Here is a 13,809-nt window from a genome sequence, read left to right as displayed (position 1 = left end):
TTTTAGCCCTCAACTGGGGAAATGTAATCAGAAAGACACTCAAGGTGTAAGGTCCTGGTTGAAAAGTCGTGTTACATAGCATTTCTCCTGGTCGGAGGTTGGAAAACTCAGTTGTCGTCTTTTCGGGAACGCAGCAACAGAAAACACATAGAAGACGAGATCGGTCGGCGACAAAATAACTCGATTCGTCCGGTGAACGACTTTGTTAAGGCAACATTTGTAAAAAAGGAAATTGTAAAAAAAGGTAAAAAGAAAAAAAGCAGTAACGGGTGTATTCATAAGTTTTGTTCTGTTGAAATTCCTGCTGAAATATTTTTGTCTAGTTTGTGTATGAGTGTCCTGCAGTCCAACAGTGCTACCTGCTGGTGTAACAGAGTTGAAAATGTGTTTTCATTTACATTTTTTGGAATTCTCACAAAATCCGTGTTTTTGTTGCATTACTGTTAAAAATGTTGGTACCGCCTTCATCTGTTAAGCAGGGTTGGGGAGGGTTACTTGAACTGGATGACTTTCAACGACTTTTGGATGACCCCAATACCAAATATAAAAGACAAAATAAACTAAATAGGAATACAATGATGACTCACAACACGTGGTAAGATTTCTCTCCTGGCTCTGATCACTTGCATCTCCGGCAAAACCAACATCAAATGCCACAGAAAAAAAATGAAAATCAATCCAAACAGCTTTTTGCCCTTCTGTGTGTTCCGTTACTCCCCGAGCCTACACAAAATGGAGTCATTTGATTCCTATTTAGTTTCTTTTGTCTTTTATGAGCATATTTGGTATTGGAGTCATCCAAAAGTCATTGAAAGTCATCCAGTTCAAGTAACTCTACCCAACCCACATTCCTGAGACGTTTTTCAGTCGTATCTTGTAGGATCTTCCGAAATACCCATTTTCGTGAACGCAGCATGTGATCCGTGCCACGTCTACTCACAATCCATTGCGGTGGGGTTTCGAAGGAGAAGGTGTCATGGCTGCCGAAAAAGAAAATGTCGAGAAATTCCTCTAGTCGACTTCAAACGACGTCAACTCGACTCAAGTATCACCTTGTGGTCCTTTTTAACCCCGAGTTGGAGATATTTTTCGTTGAAATTCGGAGAGAATGCGCTCCAGTGAGGAAGGACCGCGAGGAGAGGACTCTTTTTCCAAAGAGCTCGGGGAAGGTTGGACATTTTTTTTGCTTCTGCTACAATAACAATGCTTTCCAAAATTTAATATTAGTGATTCAAAAGAAAGAACGAATAGTGGTTTGAAATTCCAATACAACTTGTTTTCAACCTTTTACAGGATATAACTCGTTTTTCACCTGCAGCAAATACTAAAAGTGCAGGAAATCAAATGAAGGCATGAAAACTTCAATAGAGGGGGTTTGAGGTCCTAAGATTACCCACAATGCATTTGCTGGTGGGCATTTTGGAAGTCAACAAAGCTTTTCACCTCAGTGTCATTGTTCAGCGAACCAGTTAGATTCTACATCGTAATGCAGAATACGTGCGTTATTGTTGGCTGGGAAGGGCTTCTTTAGACTTCCGAAGTGTGTTTACGATCAAAGGATTGAAGCTCAGGAGAAAAGTCAACGGCGAAGACGAATGTGGCTGGCAGCTATCAACCGGTCCGATTTGCGGAAGCTTGACCGTGTTCGTGTTTGTTCTGACCACTTTCTGACAGGTAAATTGAATTACTTATGATGTAGAAATCCATTTTCAAAAGGTTATGGGACACGTGTAGCCTATGTACATCTGTCGACACCATTCAAGTATGGCTAGGTTAAATACAGTAGGTGTTATTTCTTGAGTAACATTTCTGAAAAAATATTCTTCACACAGAATCGACGATGACTTGTCACCAATGATCCATGGTTCTTGGCTGAGACAAACTCTGAGAATGTAGAACTTTCCCTTTCACAATCTTGTTTTTGTCACCTTCGCTCGTGTGCACAGACACATCCCGAACCCAACCAGACACCAATCTCAGTAGCCTAGATGGTAAGGCGCCCGCTTTGAGACTGGGAGGTCGGGGTTCGCGCCCCGGCCGAGTCATTCCTAAGACTTAAAAAGTGGTCGGCGGCGCCCTCTGTTGGCTGCGGCTGCATCGGCTCGCTACAACGGGTCAGGTGCAATCGACATTTCGTTCTGTGTACATTGTTACACAGAATGACAATACAAGGAAATTATTATTATTATTATTATTATCTGTCGTAGGCTTCCATACTTTTGTCATTTTGAAAATCCTTCAGTTCACAAAAGGGACTTGGGTGGAAAATAAGACAAGTTCGATGTAAGTCACACACGGCAACACATCGGGATCAGACTTCCAGTCCTTGTTTTTAGTTTTGTAGGGATCCAATTGTCCAATAAAATGCAACTTCGCAGCGTACCGCTCGCGTGCTCGCTTGTCTAAACTCTCCACGTCGTTTTCCATAGTGTCGAGGGACAAAATCCGTACACAAACGAAGCTAGTTGAGTAAATCAATAGACAAACCGAGTCAATATTTGCTCCTCTCGCTATCACCGCTTTGATCGGTTGACTTCCGAAATGGCGGCACGAAGCCGTGTTACTATTTTTAGCACAGAGCTCGGAGCCCTCTATAGCTCCCTGAAATGACACTCAAACTAAAAAGCAAAAGTGCGGGAAATAAAATGGTTTAGCTGCAACTCGTATGAAGTCGAATCGAAACTTCAATAGTTCCCCGATTTCTTGACGCTAAACAAATGCTAAATGCCAACATGACTTCAAAGCAAAAGTACATCGCCATTTCAACTGAGCTTTGGGATCGAAACGTCCGGGCACTCCCGTTTCAGAGCCGGATTGACCAACAACTGTTATGGTAACAGCTCATCGCTTTAGCAGGATTTTTACTCTCTCCCTCAATCGCAAACGCACACAAACTAATGTTATGATAAGAGCTAATAGAGCATTCCGCAACCTGAAATTCCCTCCCTCAAACAAGTGAATTACATTTTTTAGATTATTTCTAAATCTCACGCACCACCACTGGCAACAGCGCCGTCAAATAAAGTGTACACGTTTTCGGAGACTCGGCCCCGGTTTGCCTTTTCTTTGGGCGTATTTGTGAAAACCATATCGGCATTTGCTATGTAACCGTATGAAGGGTTTGTACGAGTGCTTGAAAGCCTTGAAATTTAATGTTGTGTTTTTGGGGTCAGCAAAAAGTTTGAGTTTTGGGTGAAGTGCTTGAAATTGTCGCCATTGCCACGAAATAGGCAGTCTGACTCTATAGACCATGCAATAAATGAAGAAGCGGCTCAAGAGGACAACTCTATTTAGTAATCTGGCTCTTTTGGCTCGGTTTACTGAGAAGAGCCGGCTCCCTAACAGACCCTCAGAAGTTTTTTTTTGGCAAGAATAATATAACATTATCCACCAAATTATTCAACAGTTAGTCATATATGTTTGCAGGGGATCCCCAAAGGACACATTAAGTCAAAATAGTCACATATTTACCAAAACAAATTGTAAAACAATATAAGCTTTTTACACGCTGAAGACAAAATCCCTGAAAATGCAAAACATGAACACATCAATTACAAATATTAAATCTTCAGTGCTAAAATAGACAATTTGGAATTCCTTCTTGACCGATTTAGACACATATGAAAAGCACACAAAAGATTCTGAGTCAAATGAGTGAAACAAAAAGCAAAAGATCAGCAGTCGATTGAAAGATTGAATGCACTCGTATCCTAAAAATGAGTCCGAATTTGGTTCATTTTTCTGCTTTTCATTACCTTCTTCCTTTTTTTTCTTTCGTTTTGAAATCTATTATTATGCAACGCCTTCGGGCATTGTCGAAGCACAATGACTGAATCAATGTCAGTTTATAGCAGCCCCTTCACACACAAAGATCGTAGGTCGTGGATGGGAACATCCCAAAATAGCACTCAGTATGCGCTAGGAGCAAGATAGCAACTTTGTTTTAATCATCCAAGACGACAACAAAAAATGTCCTCTGGTGGCCGCTGGATTTTTTTTCCCTTTGGAGGTACTGGAGAAAAATAAAAAAATGCCTTTGTGAGTGCTTGAAAATTGCTCGAATTTGGCCATGAAAACCATGTATGAAACCTGTTTCCATGACTTCCTGTATATTTCATGTGCGGTCCCTTCCCAAGGTTTCTTCATTTTCCGCATCCTGACCTTTTTTGAGTCTTTCTTTGCCCTCTTGTAGCTTTCAGATCAGGTTGATGTGCGTTTCGTCACAAATAAATGCCATTTGACTTGTGTTTTTCAGACATCGGTGAAGACCATCTTCCTACTGCATGGCAGGAACCAGAGTGTCCAGGAACTGTTTACAAGATACTCCAAATTGTGTTGAACAGAGCAGGTTGGTCGTTTTACTTTCGGCAACGTCCTTATTCCGGAGGGAACGTCGTTGGGCGTGGCCCCAATAAATACGCAGCGAGGAGATATGGCAAAAAGGGAAAGCTCCTTATGGCATTGCTCAAACAACTCGTCATGGTTGCCCGCCCCCGGGTCAAGACTTCCGCCAGATGTCTACACACAATAGGCTATTGTCATCTCCAAAACTGCTTCAAGTTCATTTCAGGTTCAACTTTCCATATCCTTTTCTTTCCGCTTGACCGAATTGTCGAGAAATTGACGTCGACGCGTAGGGATGCGCAAACCAAAGCGGATATTCTGTCACGTGGTCACCGTGGCGACGCAACGTTTACTTTCAAAACCAGGCACCGCTTGGGTTTTTTTACATTGTGCATTTTCACACCCTGAGGGCGCTGTCTCCCAAGTTGGTTTTAGATGACGGCAATCAAACGAGAGGCGCCCGAAAGTCATTGAGGATGATTTTGGGGGGAAGATCACCAAAACCTCTGATATTACCCCCAAAAGTTTCGAGTAATGATGCTCGGACCTGTGACCTCCCGTTCCGGGGAGCGGGCGCCCAACCCTCAGGCCACCGAGCCGGTCTACCTCTGTTGCTTCCAAAAGCGACAATTTGAAGAAAATCGGAGACTTTTATGGGCGCGAAAATCCGGTATTTAGGGTTTATACCGAGTGACGGCGGTAAGTAGGGCTGCACGATGAAGCGAAATCCGATCCGTACGGCGACGTGACCCGCCAAACGCAACGGTGCAGGTTTTCGGCCTGTCGGGTTCAAACCTTTTGTGGAACGATGCACGAGTGAGCTCATGGGTCTTAAGGTCTTTGACTCTTCAGGAATCAAGTGTCTTGAGTTCATCATGATTTCTTGATTAATTCTTAACCTGAATGCTTGATCATTAAATTGTACTTCTTCATTAAGGGGTGCAGTACATCTATTGTCGTAGTACCATACTATACAGAGAGGATAGTCTTATTTAATTTTTCAGACGCTTTGAAGCGTTAACACTCCGTACTTGTATCATGTCACACTGCGTGTACTTGACGTATAGGTTTGCGCCGACACACTACCATACAGAATAATACGGCGGATTAAGGAAACAAATGTCCGATCCCATTCCTCCCACTTGGCCCTGAGAACCCTCCAGTGAGTAAATGACAGCCTCGTTATTAGTATCTTAATGCCATTTTACCAGGTATAGTAGGGGTCTTTAAAGTCTGACACGATGAAAAGTAAAACAAGAACAGTCCACCTGACCCTTAAGCTGACATATCGTTACCAAACCTTCCCTGTAGCACCCAAACACATGAACGGAGTAGTAGAAGGGAAGTGGAGAATGTGGAAATGGAATGGAAGTGATTTAAAGAAGCAGTGTTGATTAGTGCAAAAGAAGTGTGCGGAATGAGAAAAGTTGTTCGAGGTGTTAGGAAAGGAAGTGAATGGTGGAATGATGAGGTATCAGGGCCTGTGACATAGAAGAGACGTACCTTTGAGGAGTGGCTGCAAGATAAGAGTGCCGTGAAGTGAAGAAAAGGTTGGTAAAAGTCGAAAAGGAAAGCAAATGATGAATGGTGTCGAAAGATAGGAGTGAACTTTGAGCAAAGGAGAAAAGTGTTCCGGAAAGAAGTGAAAAGAGTAAGAAACGATGAGTGTGGAAAGGAAGAGAAAGTGAAAGATAAGGATGGTAGATTGCTGGTTGGCAGTCAGGACGGGATGAGTATTTTGAGGAGTGGAGGACGGGAGAGAAGTGAGAGTCCAGGCGATCGACGGTATGGAGAGAATGCCCGTGTTGGGTGATAGAAATGTGAAGCCTGTGGAAACATGGGAGGTGCAAGAGGCAGTGAAAGAAATGAAAGGGGGGGAAGGCACCTGGGTTGGATGGCTGTACTGCTGAATGCTTGAAGAAAGGTGGCACGGACATGATTGACTGGTCGGTAGGCTTGTTGAATATATGCTTTTTAAGTGGTGTGGTTCCTGTTGATTGGTGTAGTGCATGTGTGGTGCCATTTTATAAGGGCAAAGGTGATAAGTATGAATGTTGCAATTCGAGTGGTATCTGTTTGTTGTCTGTGCCGGGTAAGCTGTATGGAAGAGTCTTGATTAAGAGAGCGAGAGAAAGAACGAATGAGGTGGTGATGGAGGAGCATGTGGATCAGGTGTTTGCAGTACGACGGGAGTGTGAGAGATATTTTGCAAAAGGTAAGAATGTTTATTTGGCTTTCATGGACTTGGAAAAGGCGTAGGACAGAGTTGACGGAGAGGCGTTATGGGAAATGATGGTAATGTATGGAGTTGGTGGAAAGTTGTTGGAAGCATTGAAGAGTTTTATATGAACAGCAGAGCATGTGTAAGAGTAGGGAGTGAGACAAGTGAGTGGTTCCCTGTGTTGACTGGTGTGAGACAGGGGTATGTGATGTCACCATGGCTGTTTAATGTGTACATGGATGGCGTGGTTAGAGAGGTGAATGCGAGAGTATTTGGCAGAGGTGTAAAGATGATGGATAACGGTGTGGCAGCAGGTAAGTCAGATGCTGTTTGCAGATGACACAGCGCTCGTGGCTGGTTCTGAGGAATCATTGAGAAGGTTGGGAAGTTTGCAAGAGTATGTGATAAGCGTAAGTGATGCGTCAAAGTCGGGAAGAGTAAGGTGGATCAAGTCTTCACGTGATGGAGTGGGCATGGCGTTAGAAATAAGGTCGTATGGACAGGAGCTGGAAGAAGTGGAAAGCTTCAGGTACTTGGGTTGTGATGCGGCTGCAGTTGGTGGAAGGGAGTGCGAGGTATCGCACGGAGTCAATCGGGGAAGCCAAGGTTTTGGGTGCTCTGAAGAGACGTGGCCGCTTTGTCGTGTCCCGTTTGATCTGGAGAGACGAAAGCATGACCAACCTGGGTGCCGGGTCGGTCATGGTCCAAAATTCTTTGTGTGAGTTTTTTTTGCCATTTTTTCCCCTTTTAAATTTGTGTTATTGTATGTGTTTGTCTTGCTGTCGGCCTCTTGAGGGATATGACCAAGGTAGATAGATAAATGTCTCGTGTTGCTCACCTCCCGGCCGATCGCTTCGACAGCTGTCCTTCGACATAAGGGTGGGTCAATGCATTGTCACAATAAGATTGCGGACCTGCAGGTTAGCCTCCTCACTCTCACAGTTGTTTTGTGGTGAACATTTTCTCTGTGAACTGCTCATCATTTTCTGCCCTGAATGTGATCAGGGCTTTGGTTTGCTCCACAGTCTCTGAAACATTAGCCCGCATGACCGCATTCGACACAAGTTGCCCACTAACTGGCCGACGCGACTCGACGCGAGACAGGAAATGATCTGATGTCTTCCGCATAACGATTTCATACTGAATCGACAAGCACAAACCTGACGTGGCTGTCAGAGCCTTCTATTGGCCAGCGTCACATATGCTTTAGAATTTAGAGTCGATAGAATAGAATTTAAAAGGTACAGAATGCCGACCTCCCCTCCGCGTCAAGAATCGATTCGGTCTCACGTGTTAGCATCATATTGTAAAGAACACGAGCAATTACATATATCCGCAACGTTATCGTGACTATGCCGCTTCACCGACCGGCGTTTTATCCGTGTGGATGTGAAGGCACGACTCCTTTAAGATAAAAACAGGGCTAAACCGTGATCTTCCGAACAAATTAAGGTACTCAGCGGTTTGGAGTGCCAAGAGTCGTTTGTGGCTTTTTTGGTCGATTTGTGTAAAGAAGCCATTTGGCAATGTTCATCTTTTGAGGCAACAATAAGGTTTTCCGTTGCGTTTATGTCGAAGACATCTCGATGTATTTTGTTTCAAAAACATGCATAGTTGTGAAAAAGGACTTACATTTGTGCGGTTCCTTTCCAGCCATGTTTGTTGATATTGAGAATTCGTCTTCTGGGAAGTTACTTTGTTCCAAGTCAGCTCCTGACCTCCTTCCATCCGAAGTGGTTCTTTTGGGGGTCGGAGGGGACTTCTCCCTCGGACTTAAGAGTATTGGGACACGTTACACTTGCACATGCACGCGCAAAAGCAAGTGACGAGGAAAAATAGCGAGGGAAAGTGGGAAGAATGGGACGCAGCAAACAATCTGAACAAAGCCACTCCTACCACCTAGTGGTCATTTCATTCCCAGAGACCTAATACTCACTGTTCAGCAGCGCCTAAGCCTTTAGAATTTTTTTTTACGTTTTGGCACTCGGGGACAATGCTTCTGAAAACTGAAGGAGTTGAGGGCAATACAGATAAACGTGACTTGTGTCTTGCAGACGTCGGCCGAGAATATCTTGCTATTGCGCGGCAGGAACCAGAGTTGCCTGCCAATAAAATTGAGGAGGATCTGAAGCCTTGTCACGTTAAGCAGGAGACAGAAGATGGGGAGCCTGTTGAGGAGGAGGACGATTATTCAGTCTTGCGAGTGACCGGGGTCCGTTCAACCGCCAAAGATCAAGGTCAACCTGAAGATAACGGTCGGCAGGAGCTTGGAAGCATCAGCTCCCGTCAACATGTGGAAACGGAAGATGACGACACGTCCCGCTCCGCAAACGCTGAAGGTGGTAACACATGTTCTCAGTGCGGGAAAACGTTTCGAAACAAGTATTATATGAAGTTGCATATAAAATTCCATGCTGGGGAGAAGCCTTTTGCCTGCTCAACCTGCGGTCAAAAATTCACTAAAAATGAGAAATTAAAAATACACACATTAACCCACACTGGCGAAAAGCCTTTTTCCTGCTCAGTTTGTGATAAAAGATTCACTAACAGTGGGAACTTAAAAAGACACACATTAACCCACACTGGGGAGAAGCCTTTTTCTTGCTCAGTTTGTGGTCAAAAATTCACCCGAAATGGACACTTGAAATTACACCAAAAAAAACACACTGGTGAGAGGCCTTTCGCCTGCTCAATTTGTGGTAAGAAATTCTTACAGAATGGGAACTTAAAAATACACACTCGAACCCACACTGGCGAGAAGCCTTTTTCTTGTTCAGTTTGCGGTCGAAAATTCACCCGTAATGGACACTTGAAATCACACCAACTAATACACGATGGTGAGAAGCCTTTTTCTTGCTCAATCTGCGGTCAACGATTCACTTTAAGTGGGCACTTAAAAAGACACACCAGAACCCACACTGGCGAGAAGCCTTTTTCTTGTTCAGTTTGCGGTCAACAATTCACCCGAAATGGAAACTTGAAATCACACCAACTAATACACGGTGGTGAGAATCCTTTTTCTTGCTCAATCTGCGGTCAAATATTCACTAACAGTGGGCACTTAAAAATACACACCAGAACCCACACTGGCGAGAAGCTTTTTTCTTGTTCAGTGTGCGGCCGGACATTCACACGGAATGAGAGCTTAAAATTACACCAATTAACCCACACAGGCGAGAAGCCTTTCGCCTGCTCAGTTTGCGGTCAGACTTTTACCGTGAGTGGAAACTTAAAGCGACATATTAGAACCCACACTGGAGAGAAGCCTTTCGAATGCTTAATTTGTGGTAAAAGATACACAGAAAATGGGAGTTTAACAAATCATATTAGAACCCACACTGGTGTTAAGCCTTTTTCCTGCTCAGTTTGCAGTCAAAGATTCACTAAAAGTGGAAGCTTAAAGAAACACATTAGATCCCACACAGGCGAAAAGCCTTTCTCTTGCTCAGTTTGTGGTAGAGGATTTATCATGCGTTGGGTCCTCATACAACACATACGAATCCACACTGGCGAAAAGCCTTTTTCCTGCTCAATTTGCAATAAAAGATTCTCCCATAAAGGAAGCTTGAAGTTACACCAAAAAAACCACACTGGCGAGAAGCCTTTTTCATGCTCGGTTTGTGATAAAAGATTCACCCAAAATGGACAATTGAAATCACACCAACTAATCCACGCTGGCAAGAAGCCTTTTTCCTGTCCGGTTTGTGGAAAAGGATTCAACCAGCGTGGGGACTTACAAATACACACTAGAACGCACACTGGCGAGAAGCCTTTTTCTTGCTCAGTTTGCGGTCAAAGATTCACTTCAAGTGGGTACTTAAAAATACACCAGCGAACCCACACCGGCGAGAAGCCTTTTTCTTGCTCAGTTTGCGGTCAAAGATTCACTTCAAGTGGGTACTTAAAAATACACCAGCGAACCCACACTGGGGAGAAGCCTTTTCCTTGCTCAGTTTGCGGTCAAAGATTCACTTCAAGTCAGAACTTAAAAAGACACACATTAACCCACACTGAAAAATAGCCAAAAAGTCTCCCAAAAGGCATAAACAGGGAATTACACCTGTAGATAAGTTATTTTGTTTTCTACTGCTTGTTTTAGGTTGTCCTACACAATAAAGAAACTCATCTCCTTTGACCTGTTGATATTGTGGTGAAAAAAAATATCTATATTGTCAAGTCAAGTCAGAACTTAAAAAGACACATATTAACGCACGCTGGCGAGAAGCCTTTGATTTGACCTGTTGACATTGTGGTGAAAAACAAATTATATTGTCAAGTCATTTTTATTTGTATAGCCCTTAATCACAAGAGTCTCAAAGGGCTTCCCAGGTTATTACACTATATTACACTGACTATTTTTCAGTCTATTATTGGACACTAGAAATTACACACAAGACCCGGTGCAAAGACTTTTGCCTGCTTGGTTTGTGGTCAAACATTTACTGAAAGTGGGAGATTTAAAAAAAAAAAAAAACAATTTCCCTCCCCTTTTTTCAACCACTGACTGCTACCACATCAAAAAAAAGCCACATTCATTCATTCACAAGAAGTGAGCACACTCTCCAGTTGTATCATAAAGATTTGTGACCCCAAAGTCTTCATATGGATTCAAAAGATTCATGATTTGCATATGCTTCATGTCTCTTGATAGATGATCTATTTTATCTCTTGTCCCCATAAAATTTTGCCTTTTATCAATAATTATAATTATTATAACAATAAAATGGCCGACCTAGGTCCCCATGGTTGGGGCCTGTTCTCACCAGAGCCCCAGAGCTTGGAGAGCTTGTGGTTCTCTCCGTCCCTGTCGTCCGGATGAGAACAATCCCTGTGATGTCCGCCGCCAAAAGACATAGGAAGCTTTATTTCTTCATCTTTCTGGTTGTTCATGTGCTGCTTCTCACACACTCCTCCCTTTAGGGGACTTTTGTTCTCAAAAGTACACAAAAAAGGGCTATTGCAACAACCTCTTTGGTGGTTTGAGCAAATATCCCAAGTTGGCACGCTATGAAAACAGTCCCTGATTATTGAAACGGGTTTATTATCTTAGAACCGGGTGCATTGATCATTACTGTTAACCTGTTGCATCATTTCTTCCACCTTCCAACCCTGAGTGCTTGTGTCAACAATGTGCTTTATTCTTTCGTTTGATTCAATTTTCTTTGTCCTGTGAATAAAACGTAGTTTAATCAAATCAGACTGCCTGCATTATTTTTGGGTCGATGTTCTTTTTCTTCTGAACTGATCACTATCCATATCAAATAACTCCAAAATCGATCTTTTAAAGTTGTATTTTAAGTTGCATCTCTCATGATAAATGCTAGACGCGGGCTATTTCAAACGAATTCGTGTCGGAAACCGAGAGCACCGCCTATTGACCGAATTGGTAACCACCAACTTAGATTTTGAACCAAATAAATATAATTGAAAGCCATGTGGTAATGGGTTGTTATTATGACCATGAAAGAGTCTGAAATCACGTTACTTTTGCCAGAATCGAAACTTAACTCTGTGTTAAGTCAAGATAAAACAGAAAAGGGACTTGGATTATCATGGACCAAAATAAAGTTGACACAGAAAAGCCATATGAACATAAGGAACATGAACATGAGGCTTTTATTCCAGTTGTTGCAATGAGCGACACAACATACGCGCACCATGTGTTCAGCACCTCCGCCTGTTTTCAACATCGTTGGCAGCGCGCTGGAGATTGCCGACAAAAACGGGACATCGCTCAACATGCCGCACCTCGTGGCGTGGTTGCATCGAAACACGTTGCATCATCGTTACAAGCTGCATTACTTTACTTTTAATGAGTGTTTTTATTATATATACTTCATTTAGCACAACTTATATACATTTATATACAAAGATAGTTTGTGAAAGCAGCTCCTATATCTCGCAAAATATGCATTTTTTTTATCCAACTGACATTGGGCACAGCTTACCTTCAGCACCGTGTTTTAGAACCGAAGGTAGATGTAACAGAGTTGAAATTTGATTGCTTTGAATGCTTTTTGGAATTCTCACAAAATCTGTGTTTTTGTCGTATTACTGTTAATAATCCGGTAGTTCCTTTAGTTGTTAAGTCATGGGCATCTGTGACTGTCTTTTTTGTTTGGCAGTTTATGGGCTTCAGCGCTTGCCGTAGCTTCAGTCAATTTGTACGCGCTGGAGATAATTGCTGTCGTGAACAGAGACCCCTCACTTTTGTATTGTTTTGTTTACTGAATGCAGGTACGTGGGAAAGTTATGTTCATTGTTATTATCGAAGTTTCATTATTAATGTGCTCACATGTTGTCTGCTTGCCGTAGCTTCAGTCAATTTGTAAGCGCTGGAGATAATTGCAGTCGTGAACAGATGCCCCTGACTTTTGTATTGTTTTGTTGACTGAATGCAGGCAATAAACCGAGTGATTGTGAAACCTTGTGTCGTGCGTGAAAGAGGGTCGTCACATACGGCAAACCAAAAAGGCGGCCGCACAGCACATGTCTTAACAGCAGGGTTACTTGAACTGGATGACTTTCAATGACTTTTGGATGACTCCAAAACCAGATATGCTAATAAAAGACAAAAGTAACTCAATAGGAATCAAATGATGACTCACACTACGTGGTAAGCTTTCTCCCCCTGCTTTGATCTCCGGCAAAACGAACATCAAATGCGACAGAAACAAAGTGAAAATAAATCCAAACATCATTTTTGCCGTTCCGTGGATTCTGTTACTCCCCAAACCTGCACAAAATGGAGTCATTTGATTCCTATTGCGTTTCTTTTGTCTTTTATGAGCATATTAGCTATTGGAGTCATCCAAAAGTCATTGAAAGTAATCCAGTTCAAGTAACCCTCCCCAACCCTGCTTAACAAATGAAGGCGGTACCAACATTTTTAACAGTAATGCAACAAAAACACGGATTTTGTGAAAATTCAACAAAAAAAAATCAATGAAATCAATCGGTTCCACCAGCAGGTGGCACTGTTGGACTCGTCATTGCAGGACACTTAAACACACTAGACAAAAATATTTCAGCAGGAATTTCAACAGAACAAAACTTATGAATACACCCGTTACTGCTTTTTTTCTTTTTACCTTTTTTTATAATTTCCTTTTTTACAAATGTTGCCTTAACAAAGTTGTTCACCGGACGAATCGAGTTATTTTGTCGCCGACCGATCTCGTCTTCTATGTGTTTTCTGTTGCTGTGTTCCCGAAAAGACGACAACTGAGTTTTCCAAACCTCTA

The 13,809-nt window shown here is 42.7% G+C and overlaps 2 protein-coding genes across 4 annotated transcripts in view; one reads left to right on the top strand and one right to left on the bottom strand.

Annotated features, from left to right (window-relative positions):
* Positions 1–11,762, top strand: part of LOC148368316 (uncharacterized) — a 310,091-nt gene extending 298,329 nt beyond the window's left edge. Inside the window, exons 1-4 of one of the 3 annotated variants that reach the window (XM_088330294.1) lie at positions 222–244; positions 868–1,169; positions 4,256–4,348; positions 8,620–11,762. In XM_088330294.1, the coding sequence (XP_088186420.1) occupies positions 1,109–1,169; positions 4,256–4,348; positions 8,620–10,586 (2,121 nt within the window). In that variant the 5' untranslated portion in view covers positions 222–244; positions 868–1,108 and the 3' untranslated portion in view covers positions 10,587–11,762. Of the gene's footprint in view, positions 1–221; positions 245–778; positions 1,170–4,255; positions 4,349–8,619 lie in introns of those variants that run through there. The other 2 variants (XM_088330293.1, XM_088330292.1) reach the window with 2 other exon arrangements.
* The window catches only part of LOC148368310 (uncharacterized), a 165,581-nt gene that overhangs the window by 44,401 nt on the left and 107,371 nt on the right, over positions 1–13,809 (bottom strand). The window lies entirely within an intron of this gene.

The sequence above is a fragment of the Urocampus carinirostris genome, chromosome 3 (assembly GCF_059441175.1).
Source record: "Urocampus carinirostris isolate Australia breed hairy pipefish chromosome 3, RoL_Ucar_1.0, whole genome shotgun sequence".
Classification (NCBI taxonomy): Eukaryota; Metazoa; Chordata; class Actinopteri; order Syngnathiformes; family Syngnathidae; genus Urocampus; species Urocampus carinirostris.
Note: the sequence above shows the minus strand (reverse complement) of the source record. Positions and strands in the feature narration are given on the sequence as shown.